Source organism: Colius striatus, chromosome Z, assembly GCF_028858725.1.
Source record: "Colius striatus isolate bColStr4 chromosome Z, bColStr4.1.hap1, whole genome shotgun sequence".
Taxonomy (NCBI): Eukaryota; Metazoa; Chordata; class Aves; order Coliiformes; family Coliidae; genus Colius; species Colius striatus.
In genome coordinates, this window is record NC_084790.1 from 83,013,789 (window position 1) to 83,038,991 (window position 25,203).

At 49.2% G+C, this 25,203-nt stretch overlaps 1 protein-coding gene across 3 annotated transcripts; it reads right to left on the reverse strand.

The window, feature by feature from the left end:
• Positions 1-418: 418 nt before the first annotated feature.
• Positions 419-24,859, reverse strand: PSTPIP2 (proline-serine-threonine phosphatase interacting protein 2). Of its 3 annotated transcripts, none has more exons than XM_062018039.1 (15): positions 24,813-24,859; positions 15,556-15,656; positions 12,937-13,014; positions 12,363-12,397; positions 10,477-10,583; positions 9,648-9,710; positions 8,863-8,961; positions 8,627-8,672; positions 8,180-8,259; positions 5,232-5,330; positions 4,618-4,714; positions 4,221-4,302; positions 3,202-3,236; positions 1,958-2,015; positions 419-1,788 (listed from the first exon to the last, which is right to left on the reverse strand). In XM_062018039.1, the coding sequence occupies exons 1-14, from the start codon at positions 24,843-24,845 to the stop codon at positions 1,966-1,968; spliced, it is 1,005 nt and encodes a 334-aa protein (XP_061874023.1). In that variant the 5' UTR covers positions 24,846-24,859; the 3' UTR covers positions 419-1,788; positions 1,958-1,965. The 3 variants fall into 3 exon arrangements, with proteins under 3 accessions (XP_061874023.1, XP_061874022.1, XP_061874024.1); XM_062018038.1 differs by having other exon boundaries at positions 1,958-2,030; XM_062018040.1 differs by lacking the exon at positions 5,232-5,330 and having other exon boundaries at positions 1,958-2,030.
• Between the last annotated feature and the right edge of the window lie 344 nt (positions 24,860-25,203).

The following is a 25,203-nucleotide window of genomic DNA, read 5'->3' on the forward strand; positions in this document are numbered from 1 at the left end:
TGAAAATCCCTGACAGGAGGTTGTGGCTGGCGGCGGGGGGTCAGTCTCTGCTTCCAAACTACAAGAGACAATAAGAGAGGAAATAGACTCAAGTTGCACCAGGAATAACTTCTTCTCCAAAAGGCTTGTCCAGCCCTGTCCCAGGCTGCCCAGGGCAGTGGTGCAGTCCCCATCCCTGGAGGGATCCCAAAGCCGTGGAGCTGAGGGATATGGGCTAGTGGTGGCTGTGGCAGCGCTGGGGGAATGGTTGGACTCACTGACCTTAAGGGGTTTTTCCAACCTCAAGAGTTCTGTGACTCTGAGTTAATCATATTGAGCAAGCGATGTCCAACTTAAAAAAACAAACCTAAACATATACAGCACACCAGACTCAAAACTTATTTTTACAATATGTATTTAAAGAAATAAAACTACAGCAGGCTCCTTCAGAAGAATGCTTATCCATTTGGTCTTTCAAAAATAAAATAGGACAATGATTCCTTAACACGTGCATTTTGTATAGTTCACTATAAAGCAGCAGGACAGGTATTAAAGCTCACTGTCATCTTCCCCATACAGGACACACAATAAAATCCCCAGCGAACAGTCGGCTTAGGCACATGCCAAAGTCATGCAGATTCAACTTGAAGAACGTTGTGCAGCTACCAACTCCTGTTGCTCCTAAGTTAGTCACCTGGCACCAGGTTTTGAGAGCTAAATTGTGTGCTGATCCCCATGTCTTGTCTCCCTGTGTCCTGTGCTGTAAGGCACTTTGGAGCTGTTAAGCAACACTGCACACAGGGACCTCAGAGAGACCAGCAGCCTCAAGGCATGTGTGCTCCTGAATCAAAGCCATAATCATTTATAAGGTTAAAAAAAAAAAGAAAAAGGGCACAAACTTTGATGAGACCTGGTCAGAAAACAAGTTTCATGGCTCCAGCCCAACATTAGTAGCAAAGTCTGTTTCCAGTGTTCCATAGTCAGAACAAGTCTGAAGTTTAGGGATCCCCAGAAGTTAATCAAATGAGGTTCTCCAGAGCCTACCAGGGAGAAGCTACACCACAAACCTAAAATACTGGAAGCCCCTCACGAGAGAGTCGCTTGGAGGAGCTGACTGACTTCCTCCAGATCCTCAGCAAGGTGTGGGGCTTCCCAGCATGTTTGTGGTGGCACAGCCTCTCCCTTGGTAACTGCACTGTGGACTGCTGCACCAGGTGAGATAGAAACCAGCTTCCAGGACTCACACTTAACCCTGAAGCACACCTACAGCTAAGCCAGATGCGTGGTGTCACCATTGGTACTCCTCTAAGTAAGCCCTATGAGAGACATGACTGAAACTAAACCTAAATTACAAGTTTAATCACCATCAATGGAAGACTTTAGAAACAGGCAGAAGACTAACTTCAGTTCTGAGCAGGATAGATATGCCTTGAACACAGACCAGTGTGCCTAAAGCATCTGCATATATGACTTTAGCTATCTGGAGAGTGGGAGGCTCCTGGATGGATGCACTTTAGAAGAACTTCAGAGAACTTCTTCTGACACAGATGGTCCCCATGTGTGGGTCCATCGCTTACATTCCAATCAGCGGCACGGGAGGGCTGAGCGTGAAGATGGGAAACCTGTCCAAGGAGTTTGCTGACCAAGGACACAGATTTTTAGCAGATATTTTTTCTGAATGTACAAGTAATTACTGGAGTCCTCAAATACTTTCTTAAAATGGAGAACTTCAGCTGTCTGTGGCTGGAATACAGGATACACCACTTCTGCCACACTGGCCACAGCAACAGTGTCTTCTGCCTGGAGAACCTACAGAACAGGATCAAGTGTATAAACCACAGCTCCAGCTCAGATAAGCAACGGGAGAGCTGATAGGATCATCACTCCCAGTTAATCACCTCAAAATGCCATCCCTTAACCAGTGGTCATTCTTTCTCCACTGTCCCTCCTCCCTTCTTTATCAAATATGAATACTTACTGTGGCTCTTAGTGATGTATCAAACTGTAGCCATCGACTGTGGCATAATCTGGCTCACCTGAAACACAGGACACTAAGAAAATTAGGTCTGCTCATGAGAAGTGCCCATTAGGAGACTTTATCATGCACTGGCCACCCATGTTAAAGGAATGAAAGGCTCAAAGAAATGACTGGATTTGCTGAGAAGCCAAAGCAGGTCCTCGTTTTCCTGAGTCCTGCTGCAGTGTCCCATCACTGCAATGGCACTGGTAACATTACAGTTCGTGCTATGGAAGCAGAGGAGTGCCCAAACTGCAGAGACTGGTGGGATCCCAAGCTCAGACATCCTTAAGCTTCATAAATGCCTACACACAAGACTCAGATTGGAACTTCTCCTGGGTGAGATCTTGCCTCCAAGTCAGTGCCCAGTTTTCCAGCTTCTTTCAGTGGGGGCCAAACTTAAGAGCAGGAACTTCACCTAAAGCAAACCCTTTAGAGAAGTGTTGGGGCCTGGGCTATAATGGAGTTAGTTATGGAGTCAGTCAGAAACAGAGAAAGCCTGCGGTTTGTCTTTGAATTGCCTTCTACAGCAAAAAAGGACAGAAAGGAGTGCCTATGTGATAGCAAGCTTGAGCCAGGGGAAAACCAAAACAGCAGACTGTAACAGAAACAAGGTCAAAGCAAGAAGATAGGACAGGACATTAAAGTAAGCATTGTTAGAAGACTGAATAGAGCATTCAATTTAGCATTATATGATTGATTGTACTTGACTAATAAATTGTAACATATGGAACTAACAATAATATAAAGTTAACTAAATGTAAGGTAAGCATAACCATAGTGTGAGAGAAAACTAACTGAAGGCCGAACGGATGGGGTGATATTTTAGACACAGTAAGGCTGATGTTTTAAGCACAATAAGGATGGTGTTTTTACACAATGAGGTTGGTCTTTAAGTTGTTACAAAAAGGAAACTTTGAGGCCTTATGCCTAGCACATGATACTTAGTATTAACTCTTTGCCATGAATTGTAGCACGTACACAGCATTTGAAAAAGGTATATAAGTGATGATTATGTGACAGTAAATTGGAGCTGATGCACATCATATTGGTGTCTGGTCACTCCCGTTTTGAGCAAGAAAGAAGAACCCCTGTACAAAGAAAAAAGAACCCTGCAGAGAGGTAAAGCTCATGATCTGATAGGGAAGAGGAAAAGCAGAGAGTTCCTCTGTGGGGTCAGTAATCCCATAAAGCAAGTAACTCACCTGGTGCACTGGTTGGAGTGGGTAGAGGTCCCCTCCTGCACAGAAGGAAACACAGAGCTGAGGATCTGTGTGGCCTCAGGGCTCCCGTCACCCTGGCTCTGCGCTCCCCAGCTGCCCTCGTGGAGCTGGTGGGAGGGCAAGAGGCTTGGCCAACCTGGCTTTTATGGAGAACTGGTACCAAGGCACATCATGGTGGACTTACCACCAACAGCCTACTTGCCAGTTGTGGGAATTGACGCTGATATGGTGAGGGAGTGGAAAAAGTAACAAAAAAAAGCATGAATTTGAGGAAATAGTCACAAGTGAGCCTCAGGGTATGAAAATGCCTTTTCCCAGAGTGAGACATCAGGAAGCCATAATTGGACATGACTCCTCTCCCAGTGTGACTGCCCAAGTTGCACACTCATCTTTAGCAGCAGTTTTTAGCTGTGAATCCTCATCTTCCGCCTGGCAGAAACACCTTTCACTCTGTCCTCTCTGCCCAGCTTCTGTCCCAGGAGGAGGGAATTTAGCCCCAGTGTTCCTCCCGCTACCTACATACACGTTTAGCTGAGCCATCTGTCCTCAGATAGACCACATGAAGAGCCATGCAGGGAAGTCCAGAAGGTTTCATTTTGGTATCAAAGGCTGCTCTAAAAGAGAGCTCAGATCATTCCCACAGAGCAAGACATGAAACTGCCTCACTTTTCTGCTGTACAAGCACCACAGCTGCTCCCCTTGACAGAAAGGTGGCACATGAGAAAATGAGCAAAACCTTACCACAAGCACTTTCAAAATAATATTCCCACCCACGAGAAGAGGGATCTAAACCCCAAAACAGGAGAAAAAACCTCCAACTGGGCTTGAATGGGGCCTTGAAGACCTTATAATAGGCAGCACACTGTCAGAACTTCTGCTGTGAACTATATAGCATGAGAAATATTTCCTCTAATACTCCCAAATCAAAGCACCAAGAAACTGAAAGCCACAAAATATGTTTTTCTGGGTTGTTTTGTGGGTTTTTTTGTCATGCCCCTTACCTTGATATAGGCACAGCAATGGGACTCCTCACAGGAGCTGGGTTCCTCTGTGTATTATAGTAGTTTTCATAAACCACAGGAGCTAGGAAGAGTTAACAGTGGTGAAGTACAGACCTATTAAAAGTATAAACTACCTGTCAAATCAACATTCAGTTGCTAAGTTTTCCATTTGTCTGGGAAAATGCCTGGTCAGGAAATTAAAAGTTGCAGGAAGAAGAGATTATGTTCAGGGTCTGGTGATCAGTGGCACACACTAATGCTGCGTGCCAGTGGATTAAAGGGGGGATGTTGCAAAAGCAATGTTTTTTGCATCCAAACTGATGCACAGCAGAGCAGCAGCTCTGTGAGGACTACAAGGAGGCCAGCACTTGTTTGTGAGGTGGTGCTGAGCCCTTACCTGGCACCAAACTTCCAGTTTTGCGTAAATTTATGAAAAAGTCGATGTCCTTCTCGATGCTGCACATTTCTAAGCTCCTGCGGATTTCCTCATACTTCTGCAAAAGGGAAATAGAAAGCATTTCTATACACCAAGAAACAAGAGGGTTTCTTCCAGTCATTGATAACCCATGGGTGAAAGAAAGCCCAGTGCTCACCCAGGGCACAAGCTTCAACGGCAGGGGAATCATAAAATCCTAGAATTATTTGGGTGGAAGAGACTTTTAAACCCCATCTAGTCCAAACCCCTGTCATGAGCAGGGACATCTTCAACCAGACCAGGTTGCTCAGAGCCCCATCCAACACGACCTGGCATGTTTCCAGGGATGGGGCATCCACAGCCTCTCTGCACATCCTGTGCCAGGACCTCACCACCCTCAAAAACCACAAGAATCCCAGAGGAAATTCATCTGCAAGAGCTCTGGGCAAAACCTTCTGCCTGCACACTGGTGCTAGTATCTGGTGGCTGATCAAAGGCCACAACCCAACCTGGACTTAACAGAGCTCAGTGCACAGGACAGCAAACTGTACTCTGCTTTCCAAACACAAAAATGGAGAGATCTTCATTTGACATACCTCATCATTCTGGACGCAGTCCTGGGAGAGCTGGTTGACATGAAGCCAGAGAGCATTGCGGAAGTAGTTGATCCGCTCGCACTCCTGGGCCTCAAAGAACTGAAAGGACACAGACAAAGTGGCTCTAATCTCTTTAAAAGAAGAGCAAATCTCTCTTACCCAGATTTCTTCTAATCCCCAAGAGCTACTACAAAGACAACTGTCCTCAGCAAGGAGCAGGTGGTATTTTACAGGAAACATGGAAACCACAAATCCAGATGCAGTCCTGTGTCTGGGAAGGAACAACCCCCTGCACCAGTACAGGCTGGGGGTCAAACTGCTGAAGAGCAGCTCTGCAGAGAGAGACCTGGGAGCCCTGATTGATAATAAATTAACCATGACCCAGCAATGTGCCCTCATGGCCAAGAAGCCAATGGCATCCTGGGATGCATCAAGAAGAGTGTGGGCAGCAGGTCAAGGGAGGTTCTTCTCCCCGTCTACTCTGCTCTGGTGAGGCTTCATCTGGAGTCCTGTGTCCAGTTCTGGGCTCCTCAGCTCAAGAGGGACGGGGAAGTGCTGGAGAGAGGCCAGTGCAGGGCCACCAAAATGATCGGGGTATAGAACATCTTTCATACAGGGAAAGACTGCGGGACCTGGGGCTGTTTAGTCTGGAGAAGAGGAGACTGAGGGGAGATCTTATTAACATTTACAAATGTCTAAAGGGTGGGTGTCAGGAGGTTGGGACATCCCTTTTTTCTATGGTAGACAGTAACAGGACAAGGGGTAACGGGATGAAGCTGGAACACAAAAAGTTCCACTTAAACATAAGAGAAAACTATTTCACTGTGAGGTGAGGGAGCCCTGGCACAGGCTGCCCAGAGGGGTTGTGGAGTCTCCTTCCTTGGAGGTCTTCAAGACCCGCCTGGACACGTTCCTGTGCGACCTGATCTAGGTGACCCTGCTTCTGCAGGGGGGTTGGACTAGATGATCTCCAAAGGTCCCTTCCAACCCCTACCATTCTATGAATCCTCCCACCTCTCCAGAGGAGAAACCATCTCTCTACACAACTGGGTATATCAAAGATGTATGTTTAGCTCAGGAAAGTCTGTACGACTGACATGGAAGCTGTCACTTAGCACACCACCACCTCTGGGGAGAAAAAACCAGCTTGTTAAGGCAGTGCACAATCCCTAGGACCCTGTGGTCCTGCAGTCACAGCTCACTTCCCCCCCACAGATACAGAGCAATAAAAAAGCACTGGGGAGGTATGGAAACAGAAGTGCATTGACTGGCTGGTCTTCTCCGTCTTTCCTGCCCAGCTTTTTTCCAAGCAGATTTAAATCCAAGTCTTTTCACAGAATCTCATAGTGGTGGGGGTTGGCAGGGCTCTCCAGAGCTCATCCAACCCAAGCTCCTGCCAAAGCAGGTTCCCCTCAATCAGGGACGCAGGAATATGTCCAGGTGGGTTTGGGAACCTCCAGAGAAGGAGCATCTACTCCCTCCCTGGGCAGCTTGCACCAGGGCTCCCTAACCTTTACAGTAAAGAAGTTTTTCCTTCAGTTTAAGTGGAACTTTTTGTGCTCCAGCCTGTGCCTGTTACCCCTTGTCCTGTCATTGGGCATCACAGAAAGAAGTGCTGCCTCATCCTCTTGATGCCTGCCCTTTAGGGATTGATCAGCATTGATGAGGTCCCCCCCTAGTCTTCTCCAGGCTAAACAGCCCCAGGTCACACAGCCTTTCCTCATCAGAAAAATGTTCCAGACCCCTCAGCATCCTGGTAGCCCTGCACTTGCCTCTCTCCAGCAGTTCCCTGTCCCTCTTGAGCTGGGGAGCCCAGAACCGGACACAGGACTCCAGACAAGGCCTCACCAGGGCAGAGGAGATGCAGAGAAGAATCTCCCTTGACGTGCTGCCCATGTTCTTCTTAATACAACCCAGGATGTCACTGGCCCTCCTGGCCTTCTTTGAAGCCTGCTGTATGGTATACCCCGATCTCATGTGCCTTTACACATTTCCATGAAAGACAACCTTTAATCCCAAGTGTACATATGCACTTGTTATCACTTGTGACCTCTGCAACACACCAAGGGGAAAACCTCCATGTGGCCTCTCTGTGGAACAGAAAATACTGCTTTCCAAACTCTGGCACCACAGAGGCTTCCAGAGACCCCAGACACCAACAGCACACCAGCACTGAGTCACCAATGCACACCACACAAACCAGACAGCAAATTCCACTTCAAAAGGTAACATAGAGGCCTGTTGAGAAGGGATTGGCACAGCTGGGAATCAGAAGGCTGTTTGCAAGCCTGCAGCAAATCTGGGTTACAACCTGGATCTCTGCAGTCCCTGTCCATCCCTTGGGAACAGATCACAGGCAGCTGCAAGACACAGATCAGCAGCAGAGCAGCTGCACAATCCTCTGGCCACCAGCTCTGGACTTCCCCAGCATATGCTAGAAATACTTTGCTATGAGACAGTCTGCTTTTGGGTGATCCAACCACGTGGAAGGGTTCCCACACCACTGCGTGGCTCATGAGACAAAGTGAAGGTCTCCTGATGCATGGGGATGGCTTCACCCAGCCTGCATACCCAGCTCACCACCAGCCTCTGCTGCAAAGCCATTCAAAACCTTTCAGAATTTCAGAATCTGCTGGACCATGAATGTTCAACATGCTAGCCACACTGAATATGCAGGTGGGTACTGGGCAAAAATGTCCCTACTGAATACGTTGGCTATGTCAATTTTAAAAGCTGGTGGGAAAAAAAAGTAAGAATAAAAGAGCGAAAACCTCGGAGTAGTGGTATGTTGATTCCAGAAGCCAAGTATGATAAACACACAGGGTTGGCTGCAACAGCTGCCAGAGGGATACAGGGAAGGCAAATCTGCACTGTCCCTGACCCCCACAGCAAGGTGAGAGGCATCCACAGGACCACGCTGCCTCATAAGAGTGTTTTGGGGCACTTACCTCACAAGCTTTGATGTGCTCCTTTTCCCATTCTTCCCGGATCTTCTCTAGTGTAGTAACACTCTGCTGGTAACTCCTGTCTGTGAGAGAAATCGTATTGTCATCTGATTAACATTAATTTTTTAAAAGCCCTTTGCTAGAAAGTAATCTGTGAAGTCTAGAATGTCTGGGATGTCAGGGAGAAAGCACCAGTGATGGCTGAGCTTGGCTACAGGTGGGCAGTGCGAACAGATGCAGCTTCACAGCGAGGTGGAGACTCATGCCTGGGAGCATCCTTGGTGAGGCCACACAAGCTTTTCCAGGGCAGGTGCTCTCCTCACATGTTTCAGAGCAGCTGTGCCTGACTCAAAAGCTGGAGCTTGCCCCAGAGCTATGCTACAGCTTCACAAGCCCCTGCCCCAGGAAACACCTCCCTCGCCCTCCACACACTGGCACTTCCACACTCACCAGAGTCCTCCAGAGCTGACTTTGTCTGAGCCAGCTTCAGGAACAGCTGCCAAAAATGAGAGAACGAAGGAGAGAGGAGAGTCTTGACGAATCACCGCAGCCCAAATGATGAATGTCACCCATCCTCCCTCCTCATCCCCAAACCCCAGAGCTGGGAGCAGAGCCATGGGGCAGCAGAGCTTCAGGAAGAGCTAACTCCCTCTCCCCCCGTCCCATGGGCTCCCCCTGCCGCATACCTTCTCCTGCTGCTTCTGAGTCACGAGCTGCGCGCTGCGGTGCACAGCCTGCTCCGCCTCATCCTTGTCCCGGCAGCGCTGCTCGTACAGCCGCTTGGCCTAGGAGAGCCACGGCGGGCAGAAGCGTGTCAGCGGGCTCTGCGGGACAGCACAGCCTGCCCACACTGAGGGGACGTGGGGCAGGCTGGCAGGGAGCAGGGATGGCACACAAGTGCCGGGTGCTCAGGCAGAACCGAGCTCAAAAGAATCACAGAATCAGGGGTTGGAAGAGACCTTTAAGGTTGTCAAGTCCAACCACCTACCTCACACAGCCAAGCCCACCATTAAACCATGTACTTCGGTACCTCATCTAACACTCGCAAGTGGCAGAGTCTCTGGCCACACTCCAGCCCCTCAGTGTCCCTCTGACAGCGAGGGGCCCAACACTGAACACAGCACTCAAGCTGCAGCCTCACCAGGGCTCAGCACAGGGGCACAATCACTGCCCTGGGCCTGCTGCCACACTACCTCTGACACAAGATGGGCACACTGCTGGCTCTTCACCAGCTCATGGTAATCGAGTCCATGAAATCCAAATCACCTGTATCCAGTCCTGCAAACCTACCAGCAGCCACATCCTTCACATACTGCCCACTTTTTCTCAGCACACTCTGAATACCGCTCCTGCAGACAACACAGGGGCTTGCAGCAGGTCAGGAAGACCTCTGTGTTTAAGTCTGCCTCAGCACCATATGTGTTAGCAGTGTTATTCTATACGGCAAGAGGCAGCCGCACATTTCCTTTACCTCCATGGTCTTCTTGTACTGCAAATTCCTGTTTTTGTGAATCGCCTCCATTATCAACTCTATCTGTGAAAACAACAGAACAAGAGTCAGCACTGACCATCAAAGTTCCAGAATAAACCACGCTGCTTAGGAAAGGAAGAGGCACGGACCATGTAAAAATGGGCCTAAGGAACTTCCTTCTACCCAAAGCATCTTCACAAAACCCATCCAAGTGTCACAGAATCATAGTATCACATAATTGTTTCAGTTAGAAAGCCTCTGAAGCTCATGAGTCCAAGCACTCACCTCACACTGCCAAGACCACCACTAAGCCACATGCCCTAGCACCTCAGCTCTATAGCTTTGGGCAGTCCATGCCAGTGTGCAACAACTCCCTCAGTGATGAATTATTTTCCAACCTGTAATCTAAACTTCCCCTGGTACAACTTGAGCCCATTTCCTCTTTTCCTATACCAACCCCTGGTTCTAGCAGTTTTCCCTCATCTTCCAGACAGAGGAATCTCAAGTCAGAAGAAGGTAAAGAGCTTGTCAATTTTAGCAGACCCTATGGAGATCATACAGCACTAGATATACGCTTTTAAAACTTTCCTGCTTGAGGAGCTCAGCCAAAAAGCACCCAAAGGAGCAGTGAGAAGAAGGAAGTCAGAGGTTGCTGCACAGTTCACCACCATTGTTGCAACATGTAGGAAGGAGCTCAGGACTTCCCCAGCAGCAGGAGGCTGCGGGGGCTGGGAGGGGGTTGGGGCAGCAGACACCAGGCAGGAGCAACCCATTGCTAGGGCAGGATCATTGCCCTGCAGTGAACCCATGTGCTCCCACAGCTCCTGACCTTCCTCCGATGCAGTTTCTGCTTTTCCCTGAAATCCTCCATTTTCTTTGCTTCCTCTCGAAGGGTCTGCGCCAGCTGGATGTGACCTTGTCCCACGTTGTCTATCTCTGCAAAGAAAAAAGAAAATCACAAATATACATAGATATTCTCAAAAAGACCGTTGCTCAAATCAGCTCTTGTAGCTGACATCAAACTGACCCAGCGATCCCAAAATATACATCCTCTTGCACAAGATAAAAGCAGGAGCACTTCTGAAGAGGCCTCCAAGCTACACCTGTCTACATAAGGAGCTATTAGGGATCAGTCCTGCTAGGGCCTGGCCCTCAATTTAAGAAAACTCACACGAAGCAAAGTTATTCAGTCACATCTCCCCCTCATCCAGATGAATTCAAGCACATTTCAATGCCCTGCACCCTTAATCAGCTGTCTGAAGGAAGCATTGCTCCAGCCTAGCAGACAACCATCTTGCGGCATGGGCAAACAGGTGCTAAAAAAATCTCAACCTCCTCTTGCTGAAGCTGAGCAGCCATACTGAGAAACACCACCCCAGCAAGTGTATTGAGGGAGCTGAGCCAAAACATAGCTCACGATTCAACCCCTAGAGATGTTTCAAACCTGCAGTGATTAATAGTCAACTGCTGCAATGGCAGAGCCTTGCTGGCTAAGTTGACCAAGGCACAGGGCAGCAGCCAAACCTGGCACAGGAGAGCAGAGCACCAGCGCTCAGACACACAGGCTGGCTGCTTGCACCCTGCAGGCTGTGGCACGTGGCAATGAATCAGTCATAGAATGGTGGGAGTAGGATGGGATCTCCAGAGCTCGTCCAGCCCAACTCCCAGCTAAAGCAGGTTCCCCTCAATCAGGAGGCACAGGAACGTGTCCAGGTGGGTTTAGAAACCTCCCAAGAAGGAGCCTCCACACCCACCTGGGCAGCCTGGGCCAGGGCTCCCTCACCTCAGCACCAAAGGAGTTTCTCCTCCTGTGCCAGTGGCACTGCCTGTGTTCCAGCCTGTGCCCATTACCCCAAGTTCTGTCACTGGGCACCACAGTTCTATTGGCCCTATCATCTCTAAACCCGTCCTTTAGGTATAGATGTTGATAAAGTCCCTCCTCAGTCTTCTCTTTTCCAGGCTAAACAGCCCCAGCTCCCGCAGCCTTTCCTCACAATGAAGATGCTACAGTCCCCTCAGCAACTTGGTGGCCTTGAGCTGACTCTGCAGCAGTTCACTGTCCCTCCTGAGCTGGGGAACCCAGAACTGGACACAGGACTCCAGATGAGGCCTCAGCAGAGCACTGTACAGGGGTAGGAAAAGCTCCCTCAACAATGAAGGGACTATATAAGGTGGTCACAGCATCATCTTTTAGATATTCTGATTACTGTGTACGTCTGTGAAGAGGGCAAGGCAAAAGCAGTCTAACAAACTGGTGAGCTTCCCATGAACAGCTTTTGATGGACAGCAGAAACATGATCTCTGAAGGGACACCCCATCGAGTGTCTTCTCCTGCCTGTGCCCTGGAGCACTCCATCTCAAATCCCACACACCGAAATGAGCCTGGCCAGGAGAACAGACTGTGCCTGACCCCAGCACCACTCTGTTTTGAAGGTTTCTCTGCTATTTTCTTCCCAAGCAGCCACTTGTAGGATTTACCACTGCTGAGTGTCCTAGCAAACACAGAATCATAAAATCATAGAATGGTAGGGGTTGGAAGGGACCTTTAGAGATCATCTAGTCCAACCCCCCTGCAGAAGCAGGGTCACCTAGATCAGGTCACATAGGAGCATGTCCAGGCGGGTCTTGAAGACCTCCAAGGAAGGAGACTCCACAACCCCTCTGGGCAGCCTGTGCCACTGCTCTGTCAACCTCACAGTAAGAAGAATTACTCACGTTGCTTGAAAACATCCAGGGATCTCTTCAGTGTGCTGCAGAACACAAACAGAGCATTTGAGAGAGTGGAAAAGCATGGCCAGGAGCAGAGCAGAACACCTTTCCCACACCAGATGGTAAGTCCCTCACTCAACACTAGCAAAGTAGCTTGAAGTACATTTATTTACCCCTTTTACACTCATGGCTTTTTCCCTCTTGGTGAGTATAACACAGCTCACTTGGTGTAAAATCTACTTTCCACTTTTATGAACTTTGGATACTATTAAAAATCCTGACTTTGGTAACCAAACGTTTTGGGCAACTTCCTAAAAGTACCACCTGGGACATATGAGAACATGCTACATGGTGAATTGGCCAGTGGTTGGAAATGTAAGGAATTTTTCTCTCTGTTAATATCGTACCAATATAAAACTATAAATAAACAATCAAAGAATATCAGATTGGGCACATAGAAAGCACAGACACAAGACAGGAGGCAGAAGGTGCCAAGGGGTCTCCTTCCTTCTCCTCCTCCACTGTTGCTTCAAGTAAGGACACCCATAAAAGCAAAGCACACACAGGCCTGCAAACTTACTTCAGCTCTGTCTGCCCACAGGGCTTCTTCTTCGACAAGTTAATGAGCTCTTTGCCATATTTTTCTTCTATAATTGCCCTGTTCGGGAAAGAGAGAAATAAGAGGACATTGTCACTTCAGCAACTGATAATCATTTGCAGTAGAGGCCCAGATCTGCTCTTTATATCCTTTCTATCTTCTGACCTGCTGCAAACCAACAGTGGATGGCGGGATGACGAAGAGAGTTGTTCACAGTTGCTCAATAGCCTTTCTAGTGAAAACATGTTTTCCTGTGGCTCTAGTTTCATGTGTCACTCTCCCCATGTCCCCATGGCCAATGGGTGCAAGAACCACCTCCTTAGGAGATGGAAGCCTAAGCAGCCATGCAGCTGGTGGTTAGATGCAGCCAGGTGAGTCACTGGTGTAGGTTTTAGCTCAGTTTCCTTATGTGATCACACATTTTCTGCACTTTGACCATCAGCATCTGTCAGTCCATCCACTCAAAGTACTGCCGTGGATCTGTGTGGCGAGGTTTTGGTAATGGGGGTGCTCTGTGAAAAGCTGCCAGAAGCTTCCCCTCTATCTGACAGAGACAGTGGCAGCTGGCTCTGAGATGGACCCACAGCTGACTAAGACTGCTGTGGTTCAGGCCCATCTAGGGACAAAAGACCATGATCAGCCTTAGTACCACAGGCCTTGGAACAACCTAAGGACAGAAAGGGCTCAATTGGCAGTTGCTCAGTTACCACTTATGGTCTCATAGACAAGGCTGCTCAGCTTGGGGAAACAGAAGTTCATTTTAATCTGCCTCCAGCCGAAACACGACAAACAGAAACAGCCAATGGAAAAACAGCAGAGAGTAGGTAGAATGATGGAAGTGCAACCAGCTCTTTAAGACCTCCTTTCCCCCACTCCTCCTCTCTGCCTGAACTCAGAGCCCTGAGCCAGATGTCTGGAATTGACACCTCAAAGACCCTTCAGCCACTATACATGAACCCCAAAGCTCAGCTGGGCCATTTCAGCTCTTCAGGGCTTCTTAGAATGAGGCAATAGGTGTTCTGTCTTGCCTGCCTCTGGTCCTTAGGGAGAATATCCAAAGAAGAGGCCACAATTTGTGAGGTAACACATATGACACCTCTGAGAGATCATAGTGTGGGGAGAAAGCCTATGTGTTGCAGCCTGAGAACAACCAGCTTTCTGCAGTTGCTTTGAAATCTGTACGGACAACCAGGGCTAGACTTGCTTGGGCAAACACAGATCTAGCTGAGCCACCCTAGCTGTCTGGAGACAGTGGAGGGAAACAAGTACTGCTGGAGGCTTGCAGTAGAAGGTACTGGATAAAATAAACAGCTTCCTAAAATGCCTGTATCGAATGCAGAGTCAGATGCCTAACTTGTTGATTTCTAGAGTTTGTCAGCGAGGTTCATCCAACCTAACTCAACTCTTTAAAAGGCCCAATAGCATTTAGGGAAATGAAAAAAAAAAAGGATAACAAATAGATTTTTTTTGTTGTTGTTCTGTCTAACAATATCCTCATAAACTTCCTTTTTAGCCAAAGCATCAAATCCAACAGGCATGTTGTCCATGGCTGTGACCATGTCTGAACATGGAGAGCTGCACCATGTTCTAATCTCCTCCTGGCTAGCCATGCTGGTGGGAACCTACACCTCCTTCAATAGCAAAGAGGAATGGGCTACAGTGTGTGAAGGAAGGTTTTTGCACACTGTTGTCATGAGTGAGTGGGACACAGTTCTCAGGTTTTAGTAGATGGTTCCTCAGGCAGTTGGAAAGCCTTAATTCTCCTGGAACATGGGATTACAGCCTCAACAGATGTAGGTGCCTTAGACACTTTTAACTGCATGTTCTCCTCCTCTTTTCCCCATTACATTTGTTCCAGGCTGTTTTGTACCAAGTCTTGTATTCAGAGATTTGTGTTCTCCAGTTCCCTATACCAAAATTTCATTAATTCAGGGTTGTTTTACAACTCTTCTCATATTTAGCTATTGCTAATCATGTGAACCATACAGTCAAAACACATGGTCAGACCATCTCAGTTGTGCCTTTGTAGCCCCAGAACCTCTACTCAGGCCATATCTTCTGATTAATACATACACTATTGAATACAACTCCTTACTTCTAACATGAAATCTGTGGGTTGCCCATAAAGCACAAATTCAGGACAAAGCCATGCCTGTCCTGTGCCAAGGTCTTCACCTGACCCTCTGCAAGCTGAACTGCAAGTTGAACTTCATGGGAGAGTGAGTGGCCTAGGCAGGCCACCAATGGCTGCAAACACATTGGTACAGGAGCCTGGCAACATAAGAGACTGAATTATTAAACTGCCCCTGATTCCTCTTTCCTTTTAACAAACAGTTCAAACTGTGAGCGTCAAGCCCAGGGCAGTATTGCTGCCTCGCAGCTGGGGACTCCTGGGAATGGACTTCATATCACAGCACCAGCCAAGCAAGGAAATGACAGAGTAAGGAAACAAGTTCTTCATCTGACAAAAATCAAAAGTAGTTTAACATAGTGAACAGTTCAATGTGACAGAATCTAATCGGAGAATACAGAGAGCAGAAGTAGTGCCACTGCCTCACTTCCCAAATTCAGTCTAACTCATTTTCAGAGGCAGCTCCATACCTTTCCTTCAAGAAGTCTTCAAACTCTTTACAGTTCTTCCTGCCATCATTCAGATGTTGAATGATGCTGTCATAGCCCACTGTGCTTGTCAGATCCGTACTCTGAAAATACAATAACAGGAGTTACATCCTTGTCGTGCAGTCCATGGCCACTGCCACCTCCACTGGCATTCACAAAAGCAATGTCTGAGCTGGAAGAAAGAGTGCAAATGCCTCTTTATGAAATAAGTTTTTTCTCTAACAGGTGGGAGAGGCTGCAGAATCATTGAGTGTTTTGGTTGGACAGGCCCCTAAAGCTCATCAAGTCTAAGCCCTCACCTCACACTGCCAAGGCCACCACCTCAGCACCTCAGCTCTACAGCTTTGGAATCCATCCAGGGATGGGGATTCCTCCATCTGCCCGGGCAGCTCACATCAGTGTCCAGTAAGCCTCTCAGAGAAAAAGTACATCCTTATCACCAATCTATACCTCCTCTAAATTACAGCAATGGTGGCAATGTGGGACAAGGCATTGCCATGACTTTCAGAAAACAGAAGAGCTCAGTCCTACCACGTAGAATCATAGAATAGTAGGGGTTGGAAGGGACCTTTAGAGATCATCTAGTCCAACTCCCCTGCAGAAGCAGGTCAACCTAGATGAGGTCACATAGGAACGTGTCCAGGTAGGTCTTGAAGACATCCAAGGAAGGAGCCTCCACACCCTCCCTGGGCAGCCTGTTCCAGATCAAACATCCTATTGTTCCTCCCTGGCCTAGGCACAGGAGGTCCAATAGCAGATAGTATCTCATCCTAGAAGCTCAGCTGACAGTTCTATTTGCTGATGAAATCAAACACTAAAAACTCTGCAAGTCTCTAAGATATAGCCCATCTTACTACAGCTTGTCCTAGTTTCTGCAGACATGGAGGTCGACCTTGGTTAGCAGAGACTTGCACTACTTTGGGTATCACCCTCACATCTTGCTTTAGGACCCTATATCTGGTCTGGAAGTGAATTTATCAGACTTTTTATCAGATCACAGGATCACTGAGCTACAGCCCTCACTGTAACGTGGGACGTGCCCTGTGACCACTGGTGCAATAGCCTTCTCTTTGGCCGAGCAAAAGCAACACTGCCCTACACATCAATTCAAAACACCACTGCAGAGATCACTTCTCCAAGTACCAAGTTCTCCCTCACCACTGTTGTGTGCCCTCCAACACCTCACACAGGGCCATAAAACACCACAGGCATGGAGAGGTTCTGTCTCCAGCAACCATGGGGAAAAGTTTCTCTCATCTTCCAATGCAGGGCTCTCAGCCCCACAGTGCCACTCACACTTCCCACAGACTTCTGAAGGATCAGTGCTTTCCTTCCAATTGCTTCTTAAAAACACAGACTGCATTGATGCTTATTAAAACAAAACCAAAACAAACAAAAAAACCACATGCAGCAATGACATAGGTGAACTGGGGACAAAGGCTGACTAAGTCTATCCCATTCTTTCCTTATACCATGCCTGGAAGCACCTTAGGACAAACAACATATTTTTGCCCTATAACTGTTGAAAAACTACCATCCAGGAGACCTGGGCCAAGAGCAGGGATCCTAAGCACTATGAGAGTACAAAGAGATGCTCTTGCCATGAGCACTCTTTCTCTGTAAGAAGCCTGAAGCAGATGCAGGAAGCTGAGCAGAAGGTGCTACCTATCTTCTGGAGTTGTTGTCACATGCAACAACGCATGAACATATTCCCCTATGAATATAGGGCAGCAAAAATATAGAGAAAGAGGCTGCAGAAAGGAAGCAATGGCAGGAGCAGATACAAAACTCAGGAAAAGGAAGCAGAAGCCACAAACAGTTATTAAGAAGCTTTAAGAGGAGTAGTGGCAGGACAGAGAGATTCAGGAAATAGTTCAAAGCCAGGATGAGAGTGCACAGAGAAACAGTGTGAAAGTGTGACGGGCAGAGAGGGAGATTTCTCAGAAGATTGTACCTGGCACAAGAAATGAGAAGGAACGTGGCTCGTATTTCTGATAAATTAAGGAATTCATTACGAGGACTTCCCTGAGGAGTCATGAACTCAAATATCATTGGCCAGGAAGCAAGTGAAGCAGAGATCTGGTGAGGTGGGACCTGCCGGAAATTCCCAGGTACCCCAGATCAGCTTTGCTCCATCCATGGCATGTAAGCAAAGAGAGGACATTGGAGCAGAACCTAAGCCAAAATCCAAACAGTTTCTGTTTCATGACAAAGAATAAGCATCCCTCCAACATGGGCTTGTTACTTATAACCCCACAACCAGTTGCCAGTTTGTGTTGTATTTTTGCTCCTCGCGCCTGTGAAAAAGGAAATGCACTTGCACTGAAGTCCGTCTTCAGGACAGTGACAAAATGCAGCAATATCCTATTTCCAGAGAGCAAGTGCTAGTGGCTGCAAACCTGGGCAGGACGGAGTAGTGAGACCCACATGGCTGTGTGTCAGGGGACACCGAAGGCTCTGCTGCCTGGGACACAGGCTCGCTGCCCCCAGCAGAAGTGGAGGGAAGGGCGGTGGAGGAGGGGAATTCAGAGCAACCATCAAAAAGTGAACTAAGCTCTTGATTTTATCGCTCTTTCTCCTCTAGTAAAAGGATTTCATTCCATCTGAGTTCCCAAAAGGAATGAGATTGACCTCGTTAACACTTTCAAGTACCTAAAAGGTAGATGTCAGGAGGATGGGGCAATGCTTTTTTTCACATTCAGGGATTCTGTGATTCTATGAAAAGCCCAAGGCTGGACTAGTCCTCACAGTGTTAAATGAAATACAGGGTTTAACAGAGATAGTGGAGGTTTCCAAAAGAGCTGTTTCCAGGCAGGATGAGCTTCTGGCCCAGAAGGAGATAGGTAGGGTTGTATGTCATGAACCCAGCACTTCCAGCACCCTCCTGGGCAGATGTTGGCATGGAAAGATTAAAAACAACCAGTGTGACTACCTGTGGGACACCCCAAAGGCAGGGATGGCAGAGAGCAGGGAAAGAGGAAGGGCAACACAGTGAGCACAGAGCCACAGACACTGAGGACAGGATTTAAAGACATAATAAACTAAGCCAAAGACAGGTACAGAGGATGGAGAGTTGCATCAAAGCCTCTCCAACCAGAGGGATGCCGCAGGACACGCATCTCTCCTCCTGTCCAGCAGCATGTGGCTGTCCTGGTCCTCCCCTTTGGGCAGAGCTCAGAGCCCACGTGCTATTTTAGAGGACAACCCATGGGAACTATAACAAGATGACTTCAAGGTGACAAAGCAGCAGTTGATGTTTGCCGAGAGGGCAGAGCTCAGAAGGATGTGACGACCCCTTCTCAATTCACAGCCCGGATCCACAGCCTGGGAGGATTGCACAAATATGCAGTCCTCCCAATACACTTGATGAAAAGGAATTTGTTTGTCTGTTGTGATGTTTTGGGGCTTGTTCACAATTTTTCCCAAAAGAAGGTAAATTGATCAAATGGGGATATGAAGTCACATAATGACCTTGCGTGAGTCACAGAGGTAAGTGCTGAGCTTGACTTTTCCATGTTCTGTCCCACTTTACACAGAAAACAGTCCCCAGACACACATTTTGTGAATGCAATGATGTGAGAGAACCATAGAAATAATTAGGTCAGAAAATACATTGAAGACCATTGAGTTCAGCCATTATTATCCCAGCACAGCCACACCACCACTCAGCCCCACAGCTATACAGCTTTGGGATCCCTCCAGGGATGGGGACTCCACCACTGCCCTGGGCAGCCTGGGACAGGGCTGGACAACAACCTGGGGGAAGAAATTGTTCCCCATCTTCAATCTAAACTTGCCCTGGGGCAATTTGAGGGTACTTCCTTTTATCCTATCCCTTGTAGCTTGGGAGTAGACACTGACCCCTTCTCGGCCACAACCTCCTGTCAGGGAGTTGCCAACAGTGATCAGCCTCCTTTTCTCCATGCTGACAGCCACTCTGGAAAAGCAGGGTTGATCCCAGCCAGCCACACCGGGCTGAGAGAAAATCACAGCAATGAAGGAAAAATACAGCCAGTCCTGCAATAAAATGACACCTAATCACCCATGGTCAGAGGTCCCTTTGGAGAGACTGCTGCTTCCTTCTCCTGCAGCGAAAGGCAAAGCATTTCTTTTCCCCTTCCCTTGTTCCATTGGCACCATTGCAGAAAGAGATGGAATAGCTGGGGGGTAAATAAGTGTTTTCTGAGAATTAGACGTATGCTTTGTTAACAGTTTAAATGTGGCACTGTAGCTTCTACTGGACATCACTTGTCTGAGCCATAGGTTGTTTCCTATATTTTTTTCTTGCATCTTGTTGCATCATTTTCTCTTGAAGTGAGAAAAAACAGTTTTGAGTGCCTATAAAGACTGAGATACCCAGGTCTGATTTTCACAAAGGGCCTGACCAGACTAACCTCAGTGAGATTCAGAAAGGCACAGTCTCCAGCACTATTTGCTATTTTGTTACCGTTTTACCAGTGCTTCTTTCCAATGCACCCTGCAACACACTGCAGAGAGCAGAGCATGGGTTTGTCCCCCTAAAAGCAAAACGGCCAAAAACCCACTCCCCAAATCACAAGCTGTTAGCCAATACATCAGACTTAAACGCATGATCAGCGTGATCATCATTTCTATTTTTCCCACATAGTTTTACAGGATCAAAGTGTTCTGATGAGACCCTAAGCTTTGCTGGGAGTTACCCAAAATACTCTGAAAGAACAGGCTGGAGGAGAACTAGGCATGTACCAAGGTGAGGATCCAAGTCAAAGAAGAGGCGTCATAAAGAAGAACAACTGGTTGCAAAAACAAAACTCCCCACTTGCTCAACTCCCAGCAATCACTACAGGCAGGACAAGAGGAAACAAACACCATCTCTGGCATATTCTTATTTTTGCACAGCTCCTTTGCAGGCAGCTGCAGGCAGCACAGGCTGCCCAAGGCAGTGTCCCAGCATCAGGTACCTTCAGGGCAATGCCTGTGCACCTTTGCGCATTTCTAGACTTCAGCCTCACGGGAAAGAAGGAGTTGGGGCAACGCAAAAGAGCAAAATTCATTATTTGAGGAGATTTACTAACTTGTGCTGAGACCTAAAAGCATGAGCAAATTTGAATGCAGTCAGCAAAGTCACAGTGTGCCTTCCCAATGCAGCATATCATAGGATGGTTGAGGTTGGAAAAGACCTTGAAGCTCATCAAGTCCCACTCGTTTCCCCAGTACAGCCACACCACCACTAACCCATGTCCCTCAGCCCCACAGCCACACAGCTTTGGAATCCTTCCAGGTATAGGAACTCCTCCACCAGGGAAGCCTGGGAAAGGGCTGGACAACCCTTTTGAGGAAGAAATTGCTCCTCACAAGTTAAGGCACTTTTCTGTCCTGTTGCTTGTAGTTTGGAAGCAGACACTGACATAGCCCCTTCACCTGACCCCCAGCCACATCCTTCTGTCATGGAGTTGCAGAGAGCAAAAACGTCTCCCCTCAGCCTCCTCTTCTCCAGCCTGAACACCTCCATTCCTCCTGTGTCACAACATGAGGCTCTTTCCTCTTGCCCTATCATTCATGCCAGGTGTCACGGTTTAGCAAGGAGCAGCTTCTGCTTGGTAACAGGGGGAGCGGTTTGCAGTCAAGACCCAGTAAAAAGTTTTTGGACTCTTCCCTGGCTCCTGAGTTCAGACCCACCTCAGGCCAATCTGGCGCCTCTCCCGTCCCTATTTAGGGACGGGAATTTGATGTGCTGGCAGGAGGTGTAAGAGTGGTACAAGATGAAGGCGACCACGTGGACCCTAGAGTCAGAGGAGGAAGGAAGGAGAAGCAATAGACCAGAGACCCCTCTGCAAGCCGTGGTGAGAATGCAGCTGTACCCCTGTAACCCATGCAGGGCCATGGCAGGACTGAGAGCCACCAGCAGCTCCATCTGAGTGCACCCAGACAGGCAAGGGACTGTGTGGGGAGGCGCCTGGAGAGACAGAGAGGAGCTGCAGCCGTTGGGATAAATGCACGTTGGAGCAGCTCATGCAGGGCTGCCATGTGTGTGAGGCACCCCATGGACTTGCAGGGAGGACGGGTGTGGAGCCCACCTGCTCTGAGGAGGGACAAGACAGCAGAAGCTATCCAGAATAGGCTGACTGAAACCCCCACTCCCTGTTCCCGCGGGCTGTTCAGGGGAGGAGGAGGTAAAAACACCGGGATCAGGGCTCTGAGCCCAGGGAGAGGGGAGGAGTGGGGACAAGGTGGTCTTAAAGGGTTGATCAGACTCTTCAGTGTTATTTTATTTTGATTATGTTTTGGGGTTTTATCCTAATGTTTTAGTTGGTGTTGCATTAAATTATTTTCTGTTTTCTTCCCCAAGCCCAGTAGCCTGGTCTGTTTTGTCCTGAACCTTAAGCAGCAATTGAGCTCTCCCTGCCCTTTGGCAATCCTCAGGTCTTTGGTACTTGAGGCTAATCATGGTCCTGATGGACCTAAACCAGGACAACAGGGGAGATCTACCCCCACCTCACTACAGCCTCCTGTGAGGGAGTTGGAGTGAGTGATCCTATCTCCTCTCACTATCATCCACACTGAACATCCCCAGGGCCCCCAGCCACTCCTCATAAGACCTGCTCTCTAGACCCTTCCCCAGCTCTGCTGCCCGGCTGAGGACACGCTCCAGCCCCTCAGTGTCCGTCTGGCAGTGAGGAGCCCAGAACTGGACACAGAACTCGAGCTGCAGCCTCCCCAGCGCCGAGTACAAGGGGACAGTCACCTCCTTGGCCCCGCTGCTCACACTATTTTGGATACAGGCCAGGAGCCCTTGGCCTTCTTGGCCCCCTGGGCACGCTGCTGGCTCATGTTGAGCCGCCTGTCGATTAACACCCCCAGGCCCTTTCCTGCCAGACACCTTTCCAGCCCCTGCGCCCCCAGCCCGTAGCGGTGCCTGGGGTTGGTGCAGCCCAAGTGCAGAACGTGGCACTGGGCCTCATGCGATCGGCCTCGGCCCATCGCTCCAGCCTGATCAGGGCCTTCCAGAGAGTCTTCCTGGCCACATCATTGATAAAGATGTGACACAGAACAGACCCCAGCACCGAGCCCAGGGGAACACCACTGGTGACAAGCCACATACTGATTTAATGCCATTCACCACAACTCTCTGGGCCCAGACATTCAGCCAGTTCTTCACTCATCTCAGAGTAGGTCCATCCAAGCCATGGGCAGCCAGTTTCTCCAGGAGGATGCTTGGGAAAATGTCAAATGCTCTACTAAAAGCCTAGATAGGCGTAAGCATCATGCCAGGAACTTCTACAAGGATCAGTGCAGGAAAAGGAACACAAGTGTCCCAGCAAAGAAACCAGAACTTCTGTGTTTTAAAGCTAAATCAGTCCTAAGATGAGGCTTGAGGCACAGCACTGTTGCCCTGGCAGAGCATGGGCTGCAGGTTACCCCCACAGAGAAAGTCAGCAGCTGCCACTCGTGACCTGCCACGTTTCAAAGCTGGAAGATTCAACACCAAAAACCACTCAGCTTTCCAGGAATTTGGTTACTTTTTAAACTCTGTCCTATCAATTGGAGCATTGCTCCTCTGGAGCCCTTCCACAATCTCCCCTGTCCCATCAGGCTGTCCTGACTTCTGCGAAACCACTTGCTTTGGCAAAGAAGAGTTCTTCCCTTTTCGGCTTAAGAGAAGTAATTTAAGAGGAAAACTTGCAGGAGGAAGTTTGCAGTCTTTGACAGCACTTAACAGCAAACCCAAGCCAACAAAACAATCCTTTGCATCTCATTTAAATTTATTCTTTCTCCTCATCTCTCTCACCACCCCTTCCTCCCCAGCCCTCCCAGCTGATGCACAGTCACCAGTACATGGCGTGGACACTGCTTGGGGTTGGTACCTGCCTTTTCCATGAGCCAAAGGACTGCAGCAGGGCCTCAGTCTCTCCACTGAGTCATATCCATCATGCTCCCCTCTGGCCTCCACCCCTGCTGCCTTCCCCAGGCATACCAGGCAGGGGACAGTTGAAGCACATAGGCTTCAGAAAGGAAAAACCAAGCAAAATCCCTGGCAACACCAGTAGTTTGGGGCTCAACAAGAGGATTATTCAGTAAATTGATGTGTTTGCTATAAAAGGCAGGAGCACTCCTTGTAATGTCTCGGCTCTTCTTGGCCTTGGAGGCTGGGGCAGATCCTGCACCTCAATTTTCTCCCACCGAGCCCCCTCCTCTAGGATCCTCCTTCAAAAATCAATGCACAACGATCTCTTCTTCAATCCAATGTGCCACTGAAGCACCACAAACCATGGCTACTCAGCTCTCCCAGCATCACAGTTACTCCCCCCAGCCTTTGAGATGCTGCCACCATCCTCACAGTCCTCCTCCCCTCCATGTCTGCAAAGCAAAGGAAGAACCATGGAAATGTATTGCCAACAAATAGCTGGGGAACGGCTGCCAGGTGCAAAGCTGACTGTATTTTCCAAGCAAGGTTCAATACCTGTGTTGCATGTGCATATTTGACGGTGCTATGCCAGACAACATGCTAATGCTGCTGGCTAAGCCTGCTGCTCTGCACTCACCCCTCTCATTCCGCAGCATGCAGGAGTCACAAATCCAGTGCCTGTGCCTCCCAGGGCCCACGCACCTCTCCCCCACCCTACAAGATGGGAGCAGCCACTCAGGTGTTATCTAGGAAACACCAAGTGCCATTCACAGAAGGGGATTTTCAGCCCTAAGAGCCAACAGTTAGTCATTTATTTCCTCGTTGCCAACACTTGGAACGATAGCCCAGGCACCAAGAGGAACTGAGCGGCCACAGCACTGATGCTCTGCACCAGATAAGTGGCAATTCTGCACTTCTCCATTCCCAAAAGCCAACTTCAGGCTCTAAACACTAAAGGGCGGCTTTCCCCGAACTGTGGCTTTCCTCCACAACTCAGCAGCTGCGAAGGACTCCTTCTAAAGCACTTTTTGGCAGTGATGTCGCTAAATAGTTCACCAGTGGCCAATAAACACTATCAAGACCCCAGCCTGGCACCAACTTCCCTCCAGTACGGTAGCACCAAGTCAGCGGAGCATATCCTGGCTGCGTGGCGCGGGTGGCAAAGCCACGGCTCTCGGGACACACGTGGATGCGGCTGCGGAGGTGGGATGCTCACTGCCTTGAGCAAATTGATCCCAGGACCAGGAAGGCACCTTTGTAACGAGCTCCGACCGCAGAGGGGTGATCCCCCACCGTCCCGGCTCCGGATGGCTCTTATCACCGCGCACCCCCGTTTCCTGCGCCCCCGGCTCACCCAAAAGTGGTCCCTGAACCGTCCCTCCCGCATCCTGCCGCCGCCGCCGCCGCCGCCGCCGCCGCCGCCCCGCCGGGCCGTCCCGGTCCCTCCCGCGGGCCCGTCTCCCCGCCCAGGCTCCGCCCTACCGCCAGCTGCCTGTCCCCACGGCTGCCTCCGCGCGACGGGGTGCGCTCCTCCCTCTCTCAGGGCCGGCGGACGAGAAGGGGCACGCTGCCGGGGACGGCCGCCCCCTGCCCCATGACGGGAAAACCCGCTGGGGCGGCAAGGCCGCGACCCGCAGCCCCCTCCCCGCCGCGCTCGCCGCGGTGTTTTCGGAGCGTTTCACCGCACGCGGCTTCTCATCCCGAGGTGATGAGGGACCAGCCGCTGCGCCAGCCACCTCGCAGCG

Coding starts and splice junctions, on each gene's coding strand:
- PSTPIP2 (XM_062018038.1), bottom strand. CDS start 24,845: ATGCGGGAGGGACGGTTCAGGGACCACTTTTGG. Junction 15,657..24,812: donor GGTTCAGGGACCACTTTTGG/GTGAGCCGGGGG, acceptor TTGTATTTTCAG/AGTACGGATCTGACAAGCAC. Junction 8,260..8,626: donor GTCAGCTCTGGAGGACTCTG/GTGAGTGTGGAA, acceptor TTTCTCTCACAG/ACAGGAGTTACCAGCAGAGT.